Genomic DNA, 27,020 nt, shown 5'->3' with positions numbered 1-27,020 from the left:
TTTAATAATAAGCATGGGTACAGCAGTAAAGACAAAAATGCAGAACAATTTGGAGTAATGAATTAAAGAGTTGACAGGAGTTAGGAGTTAATGTTTTTTGCTGTTTCAGTGTGCATGTTATCACCATTGATGGTTTGGTGAACTGTCATGTAACATGGATGTAAGCGTGATCCTAAAAATGCCTTTCACGGTGACCCAAACTATTTACAAGACCTCTTCTGCATTGAGGCTGGCCTTCCTTTAAAGGAATTTTTATCATGTGTTTTGTCGGGTGTTTTGCATTCAATGATTATCTTTGGGTATTATTATTCTGTGTGTCTCCATCCTTTGGTAATTTGGTAATGGTTTGAACTTGAGTTTTGGGTATATTTATCCTGAGTCCATAGTTGTTTTGTTCACAAAGGCTAAAGAGTTCTTCTAGTGATTCTGCTATTAAAGCTATATCAACCGCAAATCTTTCAACATTATTTTAATAATGGGTGTAATAAAGGCCAAGAACATGAGAATTTCCAACTAAGTTCGTATAGGTGCAAAAATTACACATTATTTTAATAAGTACAATATAATGATTACTTTTTACAAAAATGGATTAAGTAGTTGTCCAATCTATATGTTTTAACTGCAATTGATTCGAAACCAGTAACAAGTGCACCGAAAAAAGGGGGGAGGGTTAGGACTATATTACACCCACCCCTTCAATTTTGCCCTTCTAAGAAATCATGTACTGTCATATTGATTTGTTATTAAAGCGAAAATAAAACTGAAACATAACGTGACGTGAGTCGTTTTACTCTTTCTCGTAATAACAGTACTCAAGAACGACGCCATTAGAAGTATGACCCCGGTATGGATGGGCACCTCCGTGATCATCATTGTTTCTTCTATTCTGAGTATCCCAGCGGAAACATTCCTCTGTGTAGTTCATGCCGTGCACCTGACAATTAAAAAACATAAGGTATTAAAAAATAATTGAATAATACTCTCCTCGTTACACTCTGCATACAGATCAGACCTAATTTAATGGGGTTTTCGGGTGCTTGTTTCAGGGGCGTTCAGGGCCGGATTTACCATAGGGCCAGATGGGCCCGGGCCTCCAAATTTTGGAGGCCCCAAAATAGCCCTGTGCAGTGTGCATCTTCTTTTTTAGCCGAAAAAAACATGTTTTGGGCCAAAATAGGGTACAAAAATTGCAAAATGTTACGCGTTTCGCGCGCACTGGCCTGTTATGTAGCAAAATTCAGCTTCAATTTGGGCTAAAATAGTCTAAAATTGAATTTTGTCGCGCGCTTCACGCACAAAATGACATAGTACAATCTATATAAGAACTTGGCCACTTGAGTGCACATGCCTTCTTCATGGTGCGTTTGGAGGCCTCCAAATTTTGGCCTCCAAATTTTGACCTGGCCCAGGGCCCCAAAAAGGTCAATCCGGCCATGGGGGCGTTGTTAATAATAGAAACATCATGCAGAAAAGCAGAATGAACTCTAAGCGTACTTATTATCAAACCACTAGACCACCCAACGAAGAATAAAAAAAGAAAGAAAGAATGAAAAAGAAAGAAAGAAAGCAAGCAAGAAAGAATGAAAAAAGAAAGCAAGAAAGAAAGAATGAAAGAAAGAAAGAATGAAAGAAAGAAAGAATGAAAGAAAGAAAGAATGAAAGAAAGAAAGAATGAAAGAAAGAAAGAAAGAAAGAAAGAATGAAAGAAAGAAAGAAAAAGAAAGAAAGAATGAAAGAAAGAAAGAATGAAAGAAAGAAAGAATGAAAGAAAGAAAGAAAGAAAGAAAGAAAGAATGAAAGAAAGAAAGAATGAAAGAATGAAAGAAAGAAAGAAAGAAAGAAAGAAAGAAAGAAAGAAAGAAAGAAAAGGAGAAAGAAAAACAGAAAGATCACACACGGACTCGAACCCATCAGGTTTGACGTTCATAAAGGTTTACAGTCTGACGCTATGTCAATCAGGCCACGCAAGATCTTATGAAATAACTTGATTTCAAAGCAATTTTATTCTATGTAATAAAGTGACATCAACAACGTCCGCGTCCGCAAAATGCTATTATAATAAACAAACTTGTCGGTCTGAAATTGAAGACGTATCGAACGGTTTTTACCATAGTAACTTCAATTTGGAGTGAAATTGAAGTGAGATGGCGAGTGGCAAAAAGTTGAGAAGTAATGAAGATAGTTAGATGTCCAAAATAATATAACAAAACAGTTTTTGTCAAGCAAGATTCGCCAAAATGTTGCACCAAAACGGGCTTCTTAAATTTAATCGGTAAAAAGTAAAAAGCAATACAAACTATACTCTGGTTCACTCCGAGATCCGTAGTGACGTCATTAAAAAAATCAACCGCCCCAATATACTTAGTTTCACGACCAAGCATATACCACCTTTACAAAGCGAATCGGTATGATGTGCGCAACTAACTTCACTAATATTCCTCCACTTGTGACTATCGGTACCCTCAACTTTAAACCATTTACGATGCTCCCTGCAGGCTTGTTTCGAAGATTTTGACACCATTTTCATCAAAATCGGAACAAGTTAATTTTTTTTGACCTTTTAGAGGTCAACGCTTAACCTTTGACCTTTCTGGTAATAACTCAAGAACAGTACATACATAAATCTATACATTTCTGAATCCTTTTGACCAGAGGAATACATTAGTTATGTTTTTGACACAATTTGATAAACTTTGAAATCTGATGTAAAGATTAATGACCTTTACCCCACCTATTGTACAATATTTTGTTTTGGGAACAACAAAATTGGTGTACTAGGGACATTAAGGATTGAGAAGAAGTATGTTAGAAAAATACATGATTCAGGTGCATGGGAACATTGGGAAGCCACCCTCCCAACCCCACTAATACCTGTTGACATTGATGATTATATTTGAAGAGGAAGAACGAGTCATCTACTGGCAGGTATATAGTATTTGAAGCAGAGCCACTGGTTTGACAGCAGAATTCGATCTTTGTATTTTGGTTGTAAGTACCATCAGGAAGTTCACCAGTGATGTAGTTATCATTATGGAAATCCTCGTCGTCCCAATAAACCCATCCAGGGTCCATACCTGATGAACAAAATTATGTACAAGAATAATGCAAAAGTCAATCCGCATACCTCTCTAGCTAGCACGAGATCTGTTTAGCGTTTTAAAGCCGTTTTAATACAGTGACTCTGTTACTTGGCCTCAGTTACAACAACAATAACAACAACAACAATAACAACAACCAACATAATTGAATGCAAAGCGAGAATTGAGCATGATGAAAATAAATAATGAATAATGAATATTATAAAGGTAAAATTAAAAAAGGTTATGACAAAGCTCTTTACCATCAGGACATGCGCCCTTTTGGAAGATACAGTACATTCCAGGAGGCCAGCTCCACTTATAAATATCCTCTTCATCGCGTGTCTTAAGGCAGAAATAATGGTACATATTATCTTTCATCTCTGCGCCCGCCAAATGACATGGATTAGACCAGGTGTTATCTGACATGTTATTTTCAGTGTCATGGAATCGTAATCCTTGTGCCCATTGAAAGTGTGTGTTTGGACATCCAGGGTAAGGTTGAGGCACACCGTATGTTCCATATGGCCAAGTTACTGGTATTTCTACTATCGGATCTGTAGATAACAAACGAGTTTTTGAATAAGAAAATACAATGAAACTTGACAAAACAATGCCGGATATAATAACTATAAATAGTTGACATCCCAGATCAATAACCCAATCACCATCAGTTTGAAAAAGACACAGAGTCGTCGTGTCGAAAGCTCACGTAAGTGAACAATTTTAGTTGTGTGTATAGGTTTAAACACTACCAATAACTATAAATATGTTTAAATTTTCATTGACTGGTCTCCAAAAAAGCCATGTTATAACATTTGCTGTTTACACAATTATATTGTACTTTATTAAACCAACATACCCTGCAAAAATCAAGACTCTAGGTGATGTAGTTTTGTCAATATCCGAAATTTTGAATGAAACGCAGGAACCGTCGTTTTATTACGTTTAATTATTACGATGGAAATATTAGTCGAACGCATGTGCGCGATGTTCATAACACAGTACGTTAATGGCATGCGATACTTCTTCGTATTCAGAATGCAATTCGATATGTCTGATGTGCTCTCATTGCCCAAACGCTCATACCAGACCCCTTAAAAGATCGACATTTTGTATATAGTAGGCATAACATGAGGTAAAGAAAAAAGGTACCGTTGGGGCTGAACCGCCCTGTAAGTGAAGGGACAATTGTTCGCCCTGTGTTTTTCCCATGCGGACTCGCTCTATCGGCGTATTATGCGAAATATTGATAATAATACGTTTTATCAAGATAAAACTATTGGCATGCATGTTATTGGCCCATCCTTAAGTGGTATCAGTATTACTCATACCAGCGTTTATGTCCTAAACCATAATCCCCCTCCCGAAGTTGTAAATAAATCACGTGTTTGCTCACTTTGGAAGATAATCACTGCCCAATATACCCTTTACTAAATGTTTGCATTATGTTATTGTTATGTAATATTTTAACTTTTTTTTATTAGGGCGAACTTACCCCAACTTCGCAAATTTGTTTGTTTGCTTTACTCTGTTGATATTATTATGCTTACAGATCGATATTTTGATCAATTTTCTTCGACTGTATCATTTCAACGATCACGTTATTTACGTACCCCATCATGTTATTATTAGTCAATGTAGTTCTAAATACATGTTATGAAGGGGGCGGCATATATGATTCACCAATGCGAGACACAATTAATATATGCGAGGATCGGAAATAAACGATGTAAGACGGAGAAATTATGATTTAAATGACGTACTTGGGGTTGGAGCACACTAACATATGAAACTTTTGAGAGAGAAAAAACTTTTGAGAGAGAAAAATCAAGCGGATACACTCATTAAACGTGAGTGTATAATTGCAAGACTTTTGGTGGGTGTCTGTTGCTTCAATGAACGCGAGTCTGCAGAATTCTGCACTGTGTTTTAAGCTTACTGACTGACTACCAATTCGTCACCTCAATCATCTGCACAATGTGTCGAATTACCTATAAACCAGATCACCTAAAAGCATTAATAACAATCAGTTAAAACCATCAGCTGAGCTTCAGGCTTGCATCGATGAACTTGATCTTTTTAAATATACTAAGCCTAAGAAAAAAAACATTCGTGGATGCCGTGCTGGGCGATATAAACAACGTCAAATTAATGTTGTTAATTCTCACCGCTACCAACCCTCTCAACACAGCATTAAGAGAGGTGTAGACTTTGATAATCTTGTCAAAATCCAGCCTGCAAGCTGTATCCCCGTGGACAATACAGTTCCGGTAGTTGGTCAAATGTGGTCACCTGATGGACCGAACCCACACCCCGCCCACACCCTTTCCCACAGCCAACCAAGAGGGAAAGGCGACAGCAAGCCAACTCCCAGTTATCTTCATGACTAATGCCCAATCACTTGGTAACAAGTTTGATGATATTAGCGTGGTATTTGATCAGAACAATGTTGACGTCGGCGTTGTCACTGAATCTTGGTTCAAAGATTTCATGCCTGTAAACCAACTCGGCATCAGCAACTACAACTTATACACCCAGTCCGGGAACATAAAGGTGGCGGTGGTGTTGCCATTTATGTGAAAGAGGATGTACCTGCATCTCCCATCACAGATATTGAAGTCCCACCGAACTGGAGTGCCTATGGGTTAAAGTAAGACCTAAGAAATTGCCAAGAAGCATATCCGCTATAGCTATTTGTGCTGTGTACATCACCACTAAATCGCCACTTCAACCCCTTCTACTGGAACATCTTCTAAGCAGTGTTGACATTCTCCGATCCAAATATCCTGATATTGGCATTATTATCACTGGCGACTTCAACCGTATGAACATATCACAATTGACTAATGGTAACAATCTATTCCAAATTGTCGATTTCCATACTCGAGCACAGGCAACCCTTGACCTTATAATTACAAGTGACAATATGAGAGCTTGCTATGAGAAGCCGTGTCCCTACTCATCAATAGGGAAAAGTGATCATTTGTGCGTTCTCTGGAAACCTAAAAGGCATAGAGTTGTTCATCATAAAAGGAAAACACAGATCACTCGCCCATTGCTCGAGTCAGGAATCCGAACATTTGGAACATGGATTCAAAGCCTTGATTGGCATATGGTTTTAAAAACAAATGGTACTCAGCATAAAGCTGACGCTTTTTACGCCATTCTTGATCAAGGTATGAGCTCATGCTTCCCCGAAAAAAAGAAGATGGTTCACACGAATGACAAACCTTGGATTACCCCTCAGATTAAGGACCTGATTGCGAAGCGTCAAAAGGCTTTCATTTCCGGCTCTGATCAAGAGTGGCGTAAACTGAGAAACGAGGTCAAGCGTAAAATTGAGAAGGCAAAATAGATTACCATGCCAACAGAATCAGAGGTCTTAAAAAAACGGAGTCAAGAAAATGGTACCAACAAATCAAAAGGTTACTAATTCTGGCCGATCTGAGCTCAGATTGGACATCCCAGGTGTTTGTGATGATGACGAGAAGGGCAAGGCTGATGCGGTCAATGACATGTTTGCTAAAGTATCTGCGCATGTACCCCATTGGATACATCTAAGCTACCTGCGTATTTACCAGCCAAAGACCCTGCTCCCAAACTGCACCCTTGGGATGTTTATTCTGAGTTACAGAAAATTAACCCCAACAAATCTGGGGGACCTGATCGTATCCCTGGTAAAATCATTAAGGAATTTGCCTATGAGATGAGCATCCCCTTGACAAATATTCTTAATTCCTCATTTACTGAAGGTATTGTACCAAGTCAATGGAAACAAGGTATCGTTGTGCCTATACCAAAACAAAGACCCCCTACTCTTGATAAGTTACGGCCAATTTCTTTGACCTCAATCTTCGCCAAAGTAGCTGAGGGTTTTGTATCGAAATGGGTAATTGATGATATTAGTCACAAGTTAGACATCAGGCAATTTGGAAATGTAGCAGGTGTGTCAACTAATCACTATCTAGTCAATATGATGCATTACCTTCATACTGGTGCTGAAGTGAGTCACAATACCGGAACGATTGTCCTAACTGATTTTTCTAAAGCCTTTGATTTGGTCAACCACACCATTCTAATCACAAAAATTATTCAAATGGGTGTGTGACTTTCTTCAGCATCGACAGCAATGTGTACGATACAACAACATGCTTTCAGACTTTGTGCAACTCACAGCTGGTGTACCGCAGGGCACCAAGCTTGGCCCAATTGGTTTTCAAATCCTCATCAATGATGCCGCCGATGATGCACATGCAGAAGTCTGGAAGTATGTTGATGATCTCACATTTGCTGAAAACTCTACTAGTGATGGCAATAGTCATATCCAGGAAGATCTGAATAAGTTCTCAGACTGGGCAGCAACTAATGGCCTAAATCTTAATGCCAAGAAATGCCAGGCACTTGAGGTTAATTTCAGTAAAACCAAACCACATCATGCAGACTTGAGCATTGGCTCTGACAAGCTTGATTATGTTGACAAAGCCAAAATCCTGGGTATCTGTATTCAAAGTGACCTGAAATGGCAATCTCAGGTTGATATTATGATCAAGAAAGCAAACACTCGTCTTTTCATGCTTAGATCCCTGAAAAGATTTGGCTTTGACCAGGATGAACTTACGATCGTTTACAAAAGCTATGTCAGACCAGTGCTCGAGTATGCTGATGTGGTTTGGCATTAGGGGCTTACATGTAAACAAGCTAGTGATCTTGAGCGCATACAAAGAAGGGCGATTAGAACCATACTTGGTTATAAATACATCTCATATTCAAAGTCAATACAACAGTGCAATATTAAAAAGCTAGTAGACAGAAGGGTTGAGCATTGCCGAACTTTTGCCAATGGACTGAGAGACAGTCTAAGAACCAGTCATTTATTACCCCCCACCAGAATCTCGGTCCATGGCAGAAGTTTGCGCAATGCTCAAGATCATACACAACTCAGGGCCAACACGAAACGCTTCAAACAGAGCCCCATCCCTTTTATGTCACACTTTTAAACATGCATTAAATGCCCCACTTGCTTTTATCTAAATTCAATTTGTGTGCATCCATGTCAGAGAGATGCGCTTGTCGGCTGCTACATGTGTCTCATTTCGCATGGTAGCTGGGATTAGGGCCGGACTTGTCTCGGGTGGATGTCGCTTTGGGTCGTCCCTGGTCACGTGGTTTGGGAGTACAGAGAACATTCCTTGGCCATGTGACTTGCGGATGATTTGGAGTGGCCTCCGCTTGGGATGGGTCTGGTGTTTGTTCCTGGCTGTTGTGCGGGGTGGGACGCGTGTGGCGTCCGACGGGTGCATCATTTTGTTATGGATGTACACATTTTTTTTTTTTTTTTTTTTTTCATAAAGACTTTATCCTGCTGGCAGGTTAAATTTTGATTTTTAGTGCTTTTTAATCAAATCGTTTGGTGATTTTTTACATTGTAATTGGCCTATTTTATTTGTGCAAATTTCATATCTTTATGTCCTTGTAATAATATATTTTCCATGTGTCATGTTTATTTATATTACCATGTGCAATACTTGTGTATTTATTTAAAATGTTTTAAATTTGTGTGTTATTCTAAGTATTTAATTATAATTGTAATATTTCTCTGTAATTTGGCCCATGGCCACGATTGTGAAATAAATATATATGAAAAAAATGAAATGAACCCCGGTCACTAGATTACCGGTCCAGAGCCTAACCACTGCACTTCGTGGTCACAGTAGTAGACACTTAAGTTGAGATTGTCCAAGTACCGACTGTGAACTCAGGTAGTGCAGTGGTTAGACTCTGGACCAATATTCCAGCAGTTCAATCCCCGACGAGTCCTGATTTGTGTAGGACTTTATGTAGTTCGTTCAGAACTCCATGTAGTTCTTTCAGAATTTTAACAAAATGAACCAAAACACCTCTGGGTCATAAACCGCTCTAACTCACCTCTGGCAAAATACAAAGCTGTTTGGACACGCCCGGGGGAACACGACCTTAAAATGTTGTCATTCATGGTTGAATAGTATATAATACCTTTACGCCGGTCCTTATACTTTGGGCTTGTTTTTTGTGGATGTCCAAACTGATTTTAGGTGGCCACGATAATAATATTATAATCATCGTAATACTTTAATGTTAAAAAAATGTAAGATAGACCCAGGATTTGTGGATAGACTGACCATCGGAAGGATTGGCGTTTTTCCATTCGGCATATCCTTGTATTGAAGATAAGACATTGGCTTGAATGGTATCACGGTCGATTATCCAGGATGAGGAACACAGTCCATCCCTGACGTATTGGTTAATCAATTCCCAGTAGTCTGCGTCAAATACCTCATGCATGCCCAGCAAAAATAAACCAATTGGCTCTGTTTAAAGAACAAAGATTCAGTTGAGTATTTGCAATAATTTCTCGTTAAGTAAGGGGGGGGGGGGTGAACGGGAGCTGATTACGAGGCGACATGATATCTCAGATATAATAACTGGAAATGGATAATTGTAGATGCTCCTATTCCATGATAGGAATGCATTCAGATGACATTATCAATAAATTTAAATTCTTATTCTATGCTTTATGGTGTCTAAAAGACACAGGATAAATGAGAAGGTAAGGTTACCTTTAACGGGAACCAGTTATCGCTTGCGCGATAAAGCCAGGTTCATCAGCCGTACATTTTACTGTATCTGGGATAAATTATATTATATTATATAAAAGCATCTAAAATTCATACAAGTTATTCTGATATCTTTTATTCACAAGATTTCTTGAGATAAATAATTTGTAAAAATAATCTATAGGGTAGTTACTTGTTTGCAGTATTATATTTAATAGCCAATGGCTTTTGGCGGATGTACCAATCCGTCCTAACGAGTTAGATTGACATTTACGAACTTTCACATTGGATATTTGTTATTTCGAGATGTTTCTCAGAGATCGAGGTTTAAAAGAGTCACTTTCAAGTCATTTGTTAATTATCTATTTTATTTTTGGGATATTTGACTTGTATAGACCATTGGTGTTTGGGATTATGGTATATTAAAACGCTTATGTATAACGTTGCTACCCTTTGTTAAGTTTTGGTCTTTTAAAAGTTTAAAGTGGCTCTGAAAAGAGCCGTTGTATTTTCATGAGCCACTTTCAAGTCATTTGATAATTATTTATTTTAATTATGAGATATTTGACTTGTAGAGACCATTAGTATTTGGGATTATGATGTATTGCAACTTTAATATAAGTTTGCTATCTATTTTCAAGTTGTGGTCTTTTTAAAGTTTAAAGTGGCTCTGAAAAGTGACGTTATATTTGTATGAATTGACTGGTTCCTGTGCAAGTTATTTCTCCACGGAGATTTCCGCAGACGGCAGATATCATGACAAAACTCACAGATGACATGGAGCTTAGATCAAACATTTAATTCTTTCATTCAGGCCTTATTCTATAAATGAGGAATCGTTAATTCTTGCGGTACAATTTGCATCAGACTCACAGTGTATTACAATACACAGCGTTAATGCCAATATAAACATATCCGCTAAAATTGTTGGCCTTTCAAATATGTGAGGAATAATATTCCAAGTCTTGTCATTGATTCTTGTGTGTGTAAGCTTACTCTAGCATGGTAAATTGCGAGGGCAGTTTCGCCGTCGTGCACACAGTCCAATGTTGCTGTCTCGATCGCCATCTGATTGCATAGTGAGCGCCAATTTTGGGCGCAAACAATAATATCTCCAATGCGGACGTGATTGCACTCACCCATTTGCAAACTCGCCAACTTTTTACAACTTTTTGATATAAAATTGGATCAATTGAGCCCATATTTATTGGTCGAGCTATGTGTTTTAAAATATTGACCGAGACATAGCCGAGTCCAATATTTTAAAACTCATAGCGAGACCAATAAATATTGGACGTAAAGCATCCAATTTTATCATTATTATGTGTTGGATCCAATATTTTCACACACTTGATTCATCAAAACATAAGAAAGAATGAACAGTTTACCAACCCAAAGTGTTATAATTAACCATGACATCAAATAAACACAACACCTGCACACAACCCAACTTGAAAAAACAAAAACAAAAACAAACAAAAACAAAACAAAACAACACAACACAACACAACACAACACAACACAAAACAACAACAAAAAACATTCCTTTGCTTTTTAAATTTATTTTTCATCAAATGATCTTAAAAATGTATTAGCACGCATAGGCGCTTGTTGCGTGGCACATTGAGATCGAACATTTGATTTTCCATAGCGAGAGTAAAAATTGCTTCTCGTTCGCTCACAAATACGCGTCGTCCTGCAATTTTCTGTGAATTTCTACAAAACATATCTCATCTCGAATCTGATATTTGGAGATTTATAATTTAATAAAAAGGAATTTATACGTACCGTGCATATCGTCACTACCAGACGTGTAGGTGTGAGTTTGATGACCAAATTTCATTTCGGACGTCAACTCTTGCTTGCAGAATAGACTTGCCCGTATTTTACTTTCTGCAGACATAAGAACACCAGTGGACAAAATGATGAAAGACCTGGAATGGGTTAAACTTGATAGTAGGTGGGAGAATCAGTTACTTATTTTAGTTTTTAAATGTCTAAAGAACATTGCTCCACATTATTTGTCATCTCAATTCACTTTCACCTCCTCTACTCATTCTAAGAACACTCGAAGTCAATCACATAACAAATTGGTTGTTCCAAGGTGGAAATTATCTTCTGGACAGAGAACATTTCATTATAGAGCTGCCACTTCATGGAATAGACTTCCTTTTAATCTCTGTGCCAATTTGGATTCACTAAGCTTGAATGAGTTCAAGAATGTCTTATAATTTTGTTTGTGTTTAAGACATCAAGTAACTTATTATAGCCTTCCTCATTAATTTGTTAATTTGAACCTGTTCTTTATTTCTATGTTTGTATATTAATTATTCATATTCTTATATAGTGTTATTTGTATATGAATGTTATGTATGTTATCAGGGCTTCCAGGGAGACCAGTACTTTTGTATTGATGGAATTTTCCTGAATAAATAACGAATAAATAAATAGTCATGTTTACCCGGAATCCAAGACCAACCCCACGGACACCATATTCAGCAGAAACACTGATGCTTATCTGTAATTATGTCAAGACATTAAGATATTGATCAAATTATTCAATAAACAATTAAATATCACAGAAGTGAAATTCATAGCCCCCCAGTTATCAGTCAAGATTAATGGGTAATTTTCTCGGAAAGATTTTCTGCACTCGTGACACACATGGGCGCAGACATATTAGCATTATGGAATGTGACTACGAGCGTCGAGCACAGCCAGTGGTCTACATCAACATCCACTCAGAAAAGTTTTTATATCAAACGAAAGCAAACACTTCCCGCTAAAACACTTTTTCATTCTGTCAACAAATCACGCAATTCAATGTTTATAGCAACGCGAATGTGAAAACCGACCTATTCAAGCACAATTTTTGACCAAGATGTAGGTTTTAAAAGTCAAAACCTCAAGTATATGGATTTCAACTGGAAATAGCCAATGTACTTACCTCCTTCATTGCATAATGCACAAATTCCGTTTGTTCCTCCTCGTAACGGTCCGTTACTTTTGTACCTACGTCAACTTGGGATACGATATGCTGAAGAAAACAACAACGTTTTCACGATCTTTATACGCTGGCGAAGTTACGTAATAAATCTGATTAACTACCATAGCAATAGGTGAAAACAATTTTGAACATATCGCGCTGCACTACAAGCAGGTTGAACTAATCACCTGTGTATGTCTGCAATCATAGATAGAATACGATACTGGTCTTTTCAAAGATACTAATCTTAAAGGTGCAAGTGATCAGCATGATATGGTTCAATGCAGAGGTACCGAGTGAACGTGTCAGTGCAGCGAAAAAATAAAAAAAATTGTTTTCACCTATTGCTATGGTAGTTAATCCGATTATTACGTAACTTCGCCAGCGTATATAACCCGGTATGTTTGTGTTTCCGTGGTATAAGACACATGTTTTGATGTAAACTAATTTTTTGATTTCCACGTTTATAAAGGGTCCACAAGTTCTATGTTTGCCCTGAGACTTTTTCAAATATCAGAACAACTTTAAAAGGATTTTACAAACATACAAATAACTGGTAGCACATAACTGGCCTAATATACAATGTCCCACACCGTCGCGTTTTTTCCACAACGGCTCATTGCGTAATTACGTTAGGCACTACTGCATAATTTTGCCGTTCACTTTCGTGGCCACACCAAAAAACCTTGGGACACTAACTCGTGGCCAGGCGATTTCTATGCTTGGCCGCTAGAAGCATAACATTGGCTTAATACTTGGTATTTCAAAATTTGGATTCCTGGATATCGACTATTGTCAATGGCTATTGTCAACTGGTAATTAATCATTGGTTCCTCAAACTATTGCCATGATTCTCGGCTCCATCAAGACCAGTGCTTGTTTAACGCAAGTCTGTCCACAAGAATCGCTCGTCATACACGAATGATCCGACGGAGGGGTCAATTTGCCATGCAATTACAAATTACTTTGCGCTCTCTCAAGAACAATGTACCAAATCGTAGAGCAAAGGTTTGAAAGTGTTTTAAGCATGCCTGAAAGGTATTGAACAAAATAATATGGCATGGGTTACGTATATACCCTCTTTAAAGTGTCAGGCATTTTTGGTGGGGGTCAATTAAGTATCCCAATTCTTTTAAAAAGTACTCCCCTGGTCACAAGGAATCCAAAAGGTATAGTTTGCCCTATGCGCGACCTTTGGTGATGATACTATGATCAGAAACATGACAAAGGTAAACGAACTTTTGGCTAGATGTATTTGTACTAAAACGGTCAAGATTGCCCAATTTCAGGTATTCATAATTTCAGGTATTTACGGATATGATTGAGATTACGCACCTGCCAGTTTATTGTACGCGACAAATTGGTAGTGTGATTCGCCATTGTCATGGAGTAACCAAAAACAGCACCCAGATTGCGGATACAAGGGAAATGACGATCGCCCTGAGGATGTCAGTGGAGCGCGGTCTCGGTGCTATACGAAACCTTGCAAGGATCAGACAAATCATTGGCGATGATATAATTAGAAACCTGAATAGAAGTTACTTTTTCAATCAATTTGCCGACAAACGGCAAATTGGAAATGGGGCGATAATTGCTCAACTGTTTTTTTTATCAAGAGAGACTTTCTTCAGGACAGGTATGATAGGTGTTATGATTGACTTGCACAGATCAGTAGGAAAAGTATCTGTAGTAGTAAGGGAGGTGTTGGCAATGGTAGGTAAAATAGGAGTCTGCAATTTTTTTTTATAGAAATTAGATTTGTCTCTATCAATAACACCGGCAGCAGGACGCTTTGCATCAATGTACAGATAATCAATATCACAGAAAGAATTTATATACAAAATGTGAAGGTAAACTCCAACATACCGTGCCCCAGTCTTCCAAAAAGGACATGTAAGAATTTTCGTCATAATCCCTCCTCAATCGGCACGCAGCAGCAACGAAACCGCCATTCAGAGGATATTTGTCATGAATGGCAAGCTCAGTTTGGTATCGAGCTTGACCTTTATTGCAAACAGTCTTTTCCTCATAGGAGACTTTACGATATGTGTCGATTCCACCTTGGGCTTCTTCATATCCTAAACAACGAAGGAAAAACATTTGGGTCACGGTGAACTTTAATAATTACTCGTGAACGGACGTTCAATTAATGGGTACAAACAGTTCGAGGGCTCAGAACCAGAAAGCCGTAACTCACTGTGACCAGCTCTCACAACATGAGCATGAAATTGGTCATTGGGTGAGAGCACGATTTTTGGCATTAGGTGAGAGCAAAATGTACAAAATATGGGGTCATTGAGTGAGAGACGGACCGTTTAGGGTGAGAATATGGCTGAGAGCCAAAAGAAGCCTCGAACATTGAATTTTGTAGTTGTAAATGGTTTCAAATGGCTTTATTATTTCAAAATAAGTAATAAAATCAGTCATAAAATGATAGTTGCTGTTCAAATTGAGTCTTTGGGTGACAGGTGGAATGGAAAAGGAAAGTTCTTTGGGTGACAGAGCATGTATGTGTTCTAATAAATAGGGGGTTTCAGCCCTACACACGCACCCCTTCCAAAGTTGTATTGCACCCCCGGAAGATAGCTTTTTGGAGGGTCAAATTGACTTGTCTACCGAGCCAAATTTATGCAGATACCAATTATGGGTCAATACAAAGTACAGAGGAGAGTATAACTGGCTCACTTTATATTAAATGGGGGTCAAGATGTCTCCCTCAGAGGTCTCCCTGTGATTCATGAAAAAAGTACTGTGTAAATGTAACTCCGTAAGGAGTACACTCCACATAAAAAATAATGTGTCACTGTCAAGTCGACTCGATTACTAGATCTGAAATGCCAAGTAGGCCTACTAAAGAAAATCCTGATGCAGCCATCAAAGGGCATTTATATAATAAATAAATAAAAAACTAATATTATGAGGACAATAAAATGAGTGCTTTTTTGAGAAAATAAGTCGTTTAAAATTGATATTCCGCAAAAACCAACTGTAAGTGAGCGAACGAGACAGATTTTGTCCTTGAAACTATAGTGATGTATAGATATGCAAGTATTAAATGAGGGGGGGGGGTCCCTCAGAGGAGTCATGACTCATAAGATGATGATGACTGATGATGATGAAGATGATGATAATAATAATAATAATAATAATAATAATAATAATAATAATAATAATAATAATAATAATAATAATAATAAATCATTGATCTGTTTCTGCTTTTTTGTGGTGATTTTAATTCGATTAACTGTACACTTGTGTGCAAATTGAGGGCGCTATTTACATATATTTTTAATTTAAATTAGCCAAATAATATGAGTTATTCCTTACATTTCATGATAAAAAGTTTTTTGAAAATGCTTTCGTCATTTGTTAGTCTGCGGATGTTTTAATACCATTTTACAAGTGTCTACCCCTTGTAAAGATGCAAACAAGATTTTAAATAAATAGCGCCATCATTGTTCCACTTTTCTTAAAAATGACTCGAATTTACATGTCATCAAACAACCGTGTATAAGTGTCAGATTGATTCTAATTGGGTCCATTTTCTGTGTGTATGGTGCAATAATTTCAAACTTGCTCAAATTGTGTAATTGGCCTAATACCACTATGTTTTTCTCTAGTTACATGAATGTATTGACCGGATGACCTGTCTAGGATGTACCGTTATTTTAAAAACAATTAATTGGATATACTTATAATTATTTTATACTTAGGGTCAAAAATATAAAAATGGTCACAATTTGATAAAACAGGTGTCAAAATCTTCGTTTTGATAACAATTCAAATAAAGATAGGATTGGACAATCTTGGATGTTTTATTACCTTGGTAACACATCAAAACATATCTCGGCCCATTGAGGCCTATAATTGACCATGACCTATTTTGATGCCTATCATGATGCATAATAATAAGTATAGGTCTACTTTACGAAGCACCCTAGAGTTTACTTTTTTCCGGCGATAACTCAATAACGGTACATCCTATTTAGGTAAAACTATACATTTTCTGAATCCTTTTGACTGGAGGAATACAATATCAATTTCTAATCACTTGCCATAAAATGTGTATTATTCGCTATCGTAGACATGACGTCATATTGGTGACCCGGGGCGTCACGCTTTCGTGAGAACCGCAATGGTGATATCAATGTATGGAATTTATATATCAAATTTTTAAATTACCAGTCATATTTAAGACCTGAAACCTCATGATTTCAGAAGGAAAACATTTTGCAAATGCTTACTAGGCAGTGAAACCCATAAGAAATGGCTAAAACTTGATTTTAAACAGCAGAACATCGGCGTGTACAGCGTACATAGCGTCGTCATGCAACCGCTTGATCCATCACAAGTATTTGTGACCTCGGAAGGAAATGACGTCGGACTACGATAGCGAATATCGCGAATTAAAAAAAAAATCAAAATTATTTGATATCAGAAGGACATTCCTCGTATTCAAAATGCAATTCGATATGTCTGATGTGCTCGCAGGTCCTACAAAAAATACGTCAAAACGTCGCTATCCGAGCACTCAAATTGTATACTTACGTGTACTTAAGGGATCTAGAATGAGCGTTTATTGCGTGTCGACAGTATTTTTTGTGGGACATGAGAGCACCTCAGACCTATCGAATTGCATTCTGAATACGAAGCATGTCTTTCTGATATCAAATAATTTTCATTTTTAAAAAATCACAATATAATACAAATTTTATGACAAATTATAAAAATTTTATATTTTTCAAATTTTGATATATAACAGTCCTCGAAGTAAATTATATAAATCTAATGATATATTCTTAAAGTGTATGTAGCTGGGAGGAAAAAGCCGACGGTCAATTGAAAATTTTGACCTTTCATATTGAAGATATGAATTTTTTCCCAAAAAGACCTAATTTTTTTGGTGTTTTTGGAAAAAAATCCATATATTCAATACGAAAGGTCAACATTTTCAATTGATCGTCGGCTTTTTATCCCACCTACATACACTTTAAGTATAAATCATCAGATTTATAAAGTTTACTTCGAGCACTGTTAAATATCAAAAATATCAATTTTAATGATTTGCCATAAAATGTGTATTAAATTGCGAATTTCAAAAATCAAAATTATTTGATATCAGAAGGACATTCTTCGTATTCAGAATGCAATTCGATATGTCTGATGTGCTCTAATGCCCCAAAATAAATACTGTCCAAACGTTCCTACCCCAGCCCTTAAAGAAAAAGCTGTCGTGCGAAAAAGACCCCCGACGCGCACTGAAAAATAAAGCAGAATAGTACACGATAAACTTATAGTATTTGAAAGTCTCTTTTGGTATATAGTCATCTACACATTCAATTATTTGACAATCATAGATTCATGCGTTTATTTTTTCTTTCATAAACAACAGAGGTGATGCAGCGGGTGTATCGGCGTATTAATGACGAAATCGTCCGCACGGAAGATGAAACGTCTAAAACGTGAGTAAAATTCTGGACTTGAACAACACAATGTGATAGTTAATTGAATTATATCCGATGAACTAATTCAAAGAATGAATCTTACGTGATACGCCGACATCCACTCCCACTTTCTCCTGATAACTTTTGGTTCCATAAAACACCTCCTGATTTTTCTTGCTGACGCAACTCTCACGAGGAGTAAATACCGCTTCGTCTGGTACCAGGTACTTTCCACCATCGGACATATTATTTTCATCATACGTCAACTTGAAGATCTTCCTAGTGGTTAACAAACCCGGATCCACACCACCGTTGGCGATGTCACCTCCTTCAGGATTGCCTTTCAAGATATTATAACCAACACCAAGGAAGGTTACGCCTACTGGTGTTGGAAGAGGATCTACGGCAATCTCTCCGGAGTCGGATGAAGGATCAACTATGTAGCCATGGGGGTCAAGTACTTCGGAGTCGGATACAGGATCAATTATGAAGCCACGGGAGCCGGCTACTTGTTGATCAATCACCATAGAGTGTGAAAGGCCAACTATATAGCCCAGAAGTATAACTACCGAATTTCGTAATGGCTTCATTGTCGATGATTGAAGATTACATCTACAAAAATGTAGATAAAATTCATCACACCTTAATCGGCTCAAAACGTATTAAACTTCATATTCAAATCACCCTCTATAACACTATAATTCTTTTTCCCCAATACCAGGCTTTCTACATGTTCTGAGGGAACAAACCAAAAGGGGAGCAGCGTGGCACACTGGTTAAGGTCTTTGCCTTTGGTGCTCGACATAAAAAAAGAACAGAAAAATAGATCGATGACGTCGTATAAACGAAATTAGTTTAATTTCTCGTCCGACCGACCCCTACCTCCCTTGATGATCCGGAAATGCTAAAATGTTGAAAAGTTGGGATCGTATACACTAAACGGGGGTATTAAACTAAACTCAACCCAGAAAGTATCGAAACGATTATAGATGGTCAGATATATCGAGAACTAAAATATATAGCAAAAACTTAGTCTATTTAAAGCGCAGCTGTCTCCTGCGCATTTTGATACCTATTTTGTTGCTCTAAGATATCATTTGGTCAAGTTATGGGCGCTTCATTGGCTTCAAGTCGGATTTTGAAAGTTGCACTTAGCTCCTATTCAAGCCAAATGCGTTCGTCGTGTACACACACACACACCCAAATAAAATCAAGACAAAGGACACCGATGTGCTCTGTTTACTTAACCATGAACTTTACTTTATTTTACTCCTTCAACTTCAAACTTCAATACTTGCTACCCTTTACTTATCTATGACTTATCTCATGAACTCTTTCTGCTGACATCTCAATACTTGGTGTGCCCACCATCACTGTCTATCACTGCCTGGATTCGTCGTCGCATGCTCTGAACAAGATGTCTTATCTTTCCTTGGTCAATGTCTCGCCATTTCCGGAGCAGGATGCGCCGAAAGCCTTCTAAGGAGGTGTCAGGTAATCTGACTTCGACCTCATATTGATTTATGCCTACCATTGTTGAGTACAATTGATGGTCATCGCAATAAATTTATCCAACACGCGACACACATACTCATTTGAATTTGGCGGACAAAAGCATTGGTCATTTATTGGTCACAGTGCAACGCATTTGGTTTGAATAGGAGCTAAGTGGAACTTTCAAAATCCGACTTGAAACCACCCAAGCGCCCATAACTCAACCAAATGATATCGTAGAACAACAAAAGAGGTATCAAAATGCGCAGGAGAAAGCTGCGCTTTATATACATTAAAAAAGTTGTTGCTATATATTTCAGTTCCTGATATATCTGACCATCTATAATCGTTTCGATACTTTCTGGTTTGAGTTTAGTCATATCACAGTGTTACCCGTAGTATCGCCGTTGATGGGTAAATAAAGTCCCGACATCCACAAAAAATACCTGATTATTGAACTTTTTCTAAAAGTTGAAACATACAGACTGTAACAATAAAAATGCAATTGCAATTTCGCTTTTAGAAAAAAAAAATATCATGGCAACAATGTTATATGCAGTGGAATCAGTAACATCTTGGGAAACAGAAAAACTTTACTAGTTCGGGCTCAAACCGAAAACAAGCTTGGCCACTTTTGGGGCAATTTTGCATCGCGTAAAATTTACTTTCGTGATTACCAATTGTATTTTTGCTTTTCAGATAAACAAATATAAAGGGCTCGCGGCGTAAATGTGATATGCAGTAGCATCTTGGCTAACAGAACAGCTTTACTTGGTTTCTTTCCTAGTTCAGGTTCAAACGCTCGCCCGCTTTTGCTTCATGTTAATCGCCCGAGTTGTACCACTTTTTGCCGTGTTCGCACGTATCAAATTTGTATCGCGTAAAATAACTTTCATACTTATCGTCAAAGTTTTCAAAAAAAGAAAGTAAATGTTTTCATGTGTTTCTTTCACTTAATTGACATAAGTATATAATATGATATTGCTTTCAAATTTATGAATCAAAATACCACTTCAAATGCCCCATTCTTTAACAATGCTCATCTTAATGGTGGAGACAATAGAAATATTTACCAAAAGAACATATTCTTGTTGTGTGATCCGAAGGAATATTACATTTGGGATTGCCTCAGATACGATCTTGTTCGCAATCTACAGCTTTTATTTTAGGTAGTTTTATATTTTAAATTTTTCTGGTACGTCAACTGTGACTAAATCTAGACACCAGTTTATTTCGAACTTGAGTGGGAATTTAATGAGAAATACGCGGAAAAAGAGAGGCGCATAATGTACATAATTATTGTAGCCCAAATCAGGAACTTTCATGTCCAAAAACATCTATAAAAGCACTATTTTTGCGTCTTTAACTACAGTATAGTTGGTGCATTACCTGCATGCCGCACTTTCATAATAAGATCACTCATGAACGATTGGTTTTTTATGCATCGTTAATTGGTTTGGAAAACACGGCTTCAAAAATCGAGATTGGAAACGGTTTGGTCTATTGGGCGCTCTATTTGGGGAGATTATTTATCGTTTAGGAGCTCTGGCAATTTATCATTCCTATGTGCTGGCTCAATATTCAATAAAGTAAACGCAATTACCACTTCACATGTTTACATGTCTGCCCTGGTATTAAAGGTGCATCATGAATATGAATATGGGTTAATTGTGTATTAGACAAACAAACAGAAAGTCTGGACAGGGAACCCGTCAGGGAATCCGGCAGAGATTGAAGCATGAATAACTCGAAGCAGGTATTGGATGTGTGTGCTAAATTTCATTTTATTTATTATGAAAGTGTTTGCTGTAACAGTCATGCACTAGACAATTTCGGCGCGGGAATTTTGAATACCGCGTTTTGAGAGCCGGCTGTTTTATTCGTTTTTATGGTCAATATGAGTTTATTTTATATACAACCACATGATTCGTGCTTGATAATTATTTTTCTAACATATAAGGCATAATGTTCTGATTGCCGGAGACATCCTTTAAGAATTAATATAATTATTAAGAATCAGGCATACTTGCTTCGAGTTATTCATGCTTCAATCTCTGCCGGATTCCCTGACGGGTTCCTTGTCCAGACTTTCTGTTTGTTTGTCTAATACACAATTAACCCATATTCATATTCATGATGCTAAGTTAGACTTTTAGATATTGTCGGCATCTTGTTAACATCACATCACAGTGCAATATAAACCTTTCGCTTTATGTTTCCCCTGAAAACAAAAGAAATGAACGTGTTAACTTACCTATGATCAAAGAAGAAGTATATAGCTGCATGTAGGCAAGTGGTAGATAAAGCAAGTGTGCTTCTGATGAAAAGTAATTCACTTACTAATTTTATACTTCAACTGTGGGAATTGTTCCATGTGCAACAATTTTTTAGATAATTTATCAATTATAATGTAATCTAAAATTTATATTTTACATGCTATTCAGATAATGATGCATTTGCAGTATCGTGCATGTGATCCAGGGTTTTAATTTCAGTAAAGGCCTGGGGGATGTATACTCTGACCTTTTTCGGGGGATTTGATGGGATAGACCCTATATTGAATAAACCAACCGGCAGCCATGTTGGAGTGCAGTCTAAGATGACATAGGGGCAGGTCTCGAGTTCCATTCCACAACCATTCCATATACTTATGACATGTTTTATTGTATCATGTGAAGATACACATGGAGGCCTTCCTACATTAGTCGAGGACGAATGACGTCGTATTAAAGGCGAGTACTGATAATTATTAGCCGTCGAAGTAATGTAATAATCGGATTAGCTACCATGCATAGCAATACGCTGGCGAAGTTACGTAATAATCGGATTAACTACCATAGCAATAGGTGAAAACAATTTTGGAATATACCGCGCAGCACTGATACGTTCACACGGTACCGCTGCATTGAACCATATCATGCTGATCACTTGCACCTGTAAGATTAGTATCTTTGAAAAAAAAACCAGTATTGTATTCAATCTATGATTGCAGACATACACAGGTGATGAGTATAATCTGCTTGTAGTGCAGCGCGATATGTTCAAAATTGTTTTCACCTATTGCTATGGTAATAAATCCGATTAATTACGTAACTTTGCTAGCGTATAGATACAATACAATTTTTGAATATATCGCCCTGCACTAAAAGCAGGTTGCACTCTTACAGGGGTGAATGGTCAACATAATATGTATATCTTATAGAATCACATTCCAGGTCTGTATCCCTGTTTTTGACATCTATGGTTCAATGCATAGGTACCGCGCGAACACCGTAGTGCAGGGCGATCTATTCAAAATACGAATACAATCCGGGGCCCATCAACATGATCAACGCAATAAAATCCCACTTGAGATTCGGTTAATTATTAATGAAATATATAATTGATGTATAAAACATAAATTTTGTCTTTTTAACATGGAAAATCGGATCACAAATAAAGTTGGTAAGTTTGATATGGGCATGATTTATACATGCATAGTATTGTACAATGAACTATATTTGATCTGGTTATGATCTTCATGTATGGTGTTGTCTTTTTAAAGACAGTTCTTGTTCACCATTCTTTTGTTCTTTCCGAACGACGCATCCATTCATATGATAGTACAGGGCGCTATGGTTATGGGATTTTCTTTTGTTACATTAGTGGAATCAATGTTTTTTGACTTACTTGACTTAACTGCTTAGGCCGGTGTGGCCCTTTGCCCTCTGCCGAGTAAGCCTCCTCCATTCAGCTCTGTTTGTTGCTTGTGTCTTTGCTTCATGTGGGGTCATTCCCAAGTCCCTCTGAATTTGGTCCTTCCATCTGGTTGGTGGACGACCTGGTGGTCTTTTCTTGCTGAAGTCATTAATGTAGGCTTGGTGGGGGAGCCGATGTAGAGGTATCCTGAAGATATGCCCAGCCCATTTCAAACGTCTCCGGCAGATAACATCATTTATGGAACTAGTGATGTTGAGACTCTGTCTGATGGAATTGTTGCGGATTTTGTCAAGTAGTGAAACTCCAAGCATTGCCCTAAGGCATCGCATTTCAAAAACATCCAGTCTGTGTCGATCGGATTCACGGCAATAGGGAGGATGAGCGACTGGTAGATCATTACTTTCAGCGATCTGGTGATGTCATGGTTAGACCAGATGGTATTTTCAATCTACCAAATGCCCAGGCTGCCAACTTTGTGCGACGTTTAATATCCTCTCCTACTGAGGGCACACTACTACCCAGAAGACAAAGTTATTTACTTTGTCAATGGGCATTTGGTTCAGCATGATATCTCTTGGATCGTCAGACATGATCTTGCATTTTGTTGGGTTAATTTTCATTCCCCAGCTGCTGCATGCTTTTTCCAATTCATTAGTGGAGATTTGCAGGTACTCAAAGTCCATGAGGAATGGTGAGAGAAGACATCCCTGTCTAACACCAACTAGGACTTCAAACCAATCGGTGATCTTTCCATTTACCACGACTGAGCATTTGGTTTGCTCATACATTTTTGCAATGAGGTTCACCAGTTTGGTGTCTACTCCTACTGATCGCAGACATTTCCAAAGGGCCTCCCTCCATATGGTGTCAAATACTGCTTTGAAGTCTACAAAGTTCCAGTGTATTGGAATGCGTCTTTCTTTAGCCTTTTCAAAGATTTGGCGTACTGTAAATACCGCATCTGAGGTGCCTCTGGAACTCCTGAACCCACACTGTTCCTCTCTCAGATGGTTATCTACAGTCTGCTGAATTCGGTTAAGAACCATCCTACAGAATACTTTTCCCGGGATTGACAGGAGGGTAATATCTCTGTAGTTGGCTGGGTCCAGTTTGTCGCCCTTTTTATACACTGGGGTTATTAGACCTTTACTCCAGTCTTCAGGGATTTTTCCTTCAGCCCAGGCAGTGTTGATGATCTTCAACAACTATTTGTTTCAACATGGGTCCGCCTGCTTTCAACACTTCTGCTGAGATCGTATCCCAACCACACGCTTTGTTGTTTTTAAGCTTCTTGATGGCCTCTTCAACTTCATCTATTGAAAAGGGTAAACTTGCTGTAGCGGGGTTAACAGGCTCCGGGATGGAGTTAAGTATATTACAGTCTCTGGGGAATTCTGTATTCCGATGTTTACTGAAGTATTCCTCCCAGCACTTCATTACTTCCTCTGGGGCTGTTTTCAGTGAACCATGTTTGTCTTTGGCTGCAATCAATGTTTTTTGGCATCCTTAAACCTGAAAGGATAAAACTTTGATTAGTTCCATTTTTTAGTTGCATCCTGTGGTTCCCACGAGGGGTCGAAGGTTACAGTGGGGCCAAAACTTTAAAATCGTTCCATCGTGTTGTAATGTATCTCAAATTGTTCCTCTTATCACAAGGAATAAAAAAAATAATTGTCATGATGATGGAAGGCTTACAGGGAAAAATCTTATCCAAAAAGAGACAAACAAATATGGATGGCCATTAAGGTAATACATAAGACAAATTAGCAAAGCCCCGCCGGTGGGTTCAGTTTGTAATTAAAGGTAGGACGTAATATGACCGTTTAAGGATTTGAAATTGACCCTCTATTTCACGCAGCAATTTTACCCCTATTTTGCGCAAAATCAAAGAAATTTCTCCCAAATACCTCCTATTTTTATTATTTTGAGGCCGCATTTTAACCATTAACTCCAATCAAAACTGCATTGTTATAACAGAAATCAAGATCAGATTGAATACAAAACAGTGAGCTACAATGTACACACATCGTCCACGCCTGGTAAAGAATTATTTTGTATAGCCAACAAAGCACGTGTCTTTAAAAACTGCCCGACAGTGCCCCCATCATGCCAATTCCCCTCCCCATGCCCCAAGGATGACTCACGAACTACGCCAAGTTTTAATATTCTTTTCAGATTGCTTGTTTCTTTTATTAACTCACGCCCCTGGAATCATGCTCATTATTTTTATTCGACGTAGAATACTTTTTGACAAGTATTTTTAACATCAAATATTCTACATAACATAGCGAATCTTACAACCTCCGTGCTTTCAATCATAGCATTGTCACGAATATTCATGCATATCTGAACATAAACTGGCCTCAAAAAGAAACTTATAATTTTTCACAAGGTCATATCTTAAAATCCTCTTCATAAAAATGAACAAAAATTGCACACATGATTACTTCAATACTCTACTCTAAACACAACAGCAAAATGCACTGACATGGAATACCTTCCTGGACCAAAATTCACAGCCCAACAGATTTCTTTTGTTGGGTTCCAATTATTCGCCTGTACATGAACAAAAATTACACACAGGATAACTTCAATACTCTACTCTAAACACATGTAACCAAGCAGTTGTCCAACTGACACAACAGTAGAATGCACTGACACGGAACAGCTTCCGGGACCACATTCCATGTCAGTGCATTTTGCTGTTGTGTCAGTTGGACAACTGCTTGGTTACTGGCATGTGTTTAGAGTAGAGTATTGTAATCCTGTGTGTAATTTTTTCATTTTTATAGACAGGATTTTAAGATATGACCTTGTGAAAAATTATAAGTTTCTTTTTGAGGCCAGTTTATTTTAAAAATCAAAAATAGCTTCCAATAAATGAAACTTTCCCCTGAACATGCTGAAAAATATCATTTTTAGAATCATAAAGTTCCAAAGAACATGTTGTAGCTATGTAGCTATTGTTTATATCCAGATACAACACCAAAATTTGACATATCTAATCTCAATATTTAATGGCCAAATTGTTCCCCGCTATTAATTCTACACTTTTAGAATACTCTTGTAAATATAATATTATCATGTGTTTATCTTTTATAAAGTATACTTACATTGTTGCCTCGTGTAAAACAAACAGGAGATAGCAATATTTATCTTACATGCCATAATAGTACATGGCGCTGTCTGTCTAGGATATTATTTTGCTACATTTAGTGGACCCAGTATTTTGGCATGGTATGCCTCGTATAACAAACTAGAATTAGTTCCATTTTTCTATAATTATGCTTTCCGCGAGGGATCGAAGGTTAAGATGTTGTAATGTATCTTAAATTATTCCTTTTGACTTTTTATTCCTAGCAATAAGAGGAACAATTTTATATTCTATATTTTGTCTCTATTATGACCTTTGACGTCTCGTGGGAAACATAGGGAGCATAGAAAGAAATGGAACCAATGCTAGTTTTACCATTTGAGGTGAAAGGACGCCCTTAAACCTTAATTCCGCTAATGTAGCAAGACAATGATAATTCAAATATGACTACACAGCGCCACATACTAATATCAAAATAACACTGCGCAGAAAGCTTACATCATGATACACTCATATTAATATTTGAGCCCGACCTCCTCAAATGTGGGGTTTGGTACCACTGGGAGGGGAGCCGCAGTGCTACCAGAAATAGTTGACATCATGGGGTACACACAATTGCATGATAGTAGT

General features: G+C 37.6%; 1 protein-coding gene across 1 annotated transcript; it reads right to left on the bottom strand.

Moving 5' to 3' along the window:
* Positions 1–787: 787 nt before the first annotated feature.
* On the bottom strand, positions 788–18,693 carry LOC140161842 (uncharacterized). The gene is made up of 9 exons (XM_072185137.1): positions 18,207–18,693; positions 14,526–14,737; positions 12,621–12,710; positions 12,158–12,191; positions 11,462–11,566; positions 9,239–9,427; positions 3,341–3,634; positions 2,872–3,074; positions 788–934 (listed from the first exon to the last, which is right to left on the bottom strand). The coding sequence occupies exons 1-9, from the start codon at positions 18,691–18,693 to the stop codon at positions 788–790; spliced, it is 1,761 nt and encodes a 586-aa protein (XP_072041238.1).
* Between the last annotated feature and the right edge of the window lie 8,327 nt (positions 18,694–27,020).

This window comes from Amphiura filiformis, chromosome 10 (genome assembly GCF_039555335.1).
Source record: "Amphiura filiformis chromosome 10, Afil_fr2py, whole genome shotgun sequence".
Classification (NCBI taxonomy): domain Eukaryota; kingdom Metazoa; phylum Echinodermata; class Ophiuroidea; order Amphilepidida; family Amphiuridae; genus Amphiura; species Amphiura filiformis.
The sequence above is the reverse complement of the archived record's forward strand: the minus strand, read 5'-3'. Positions and strand labels throughout refer to the sequence as shown.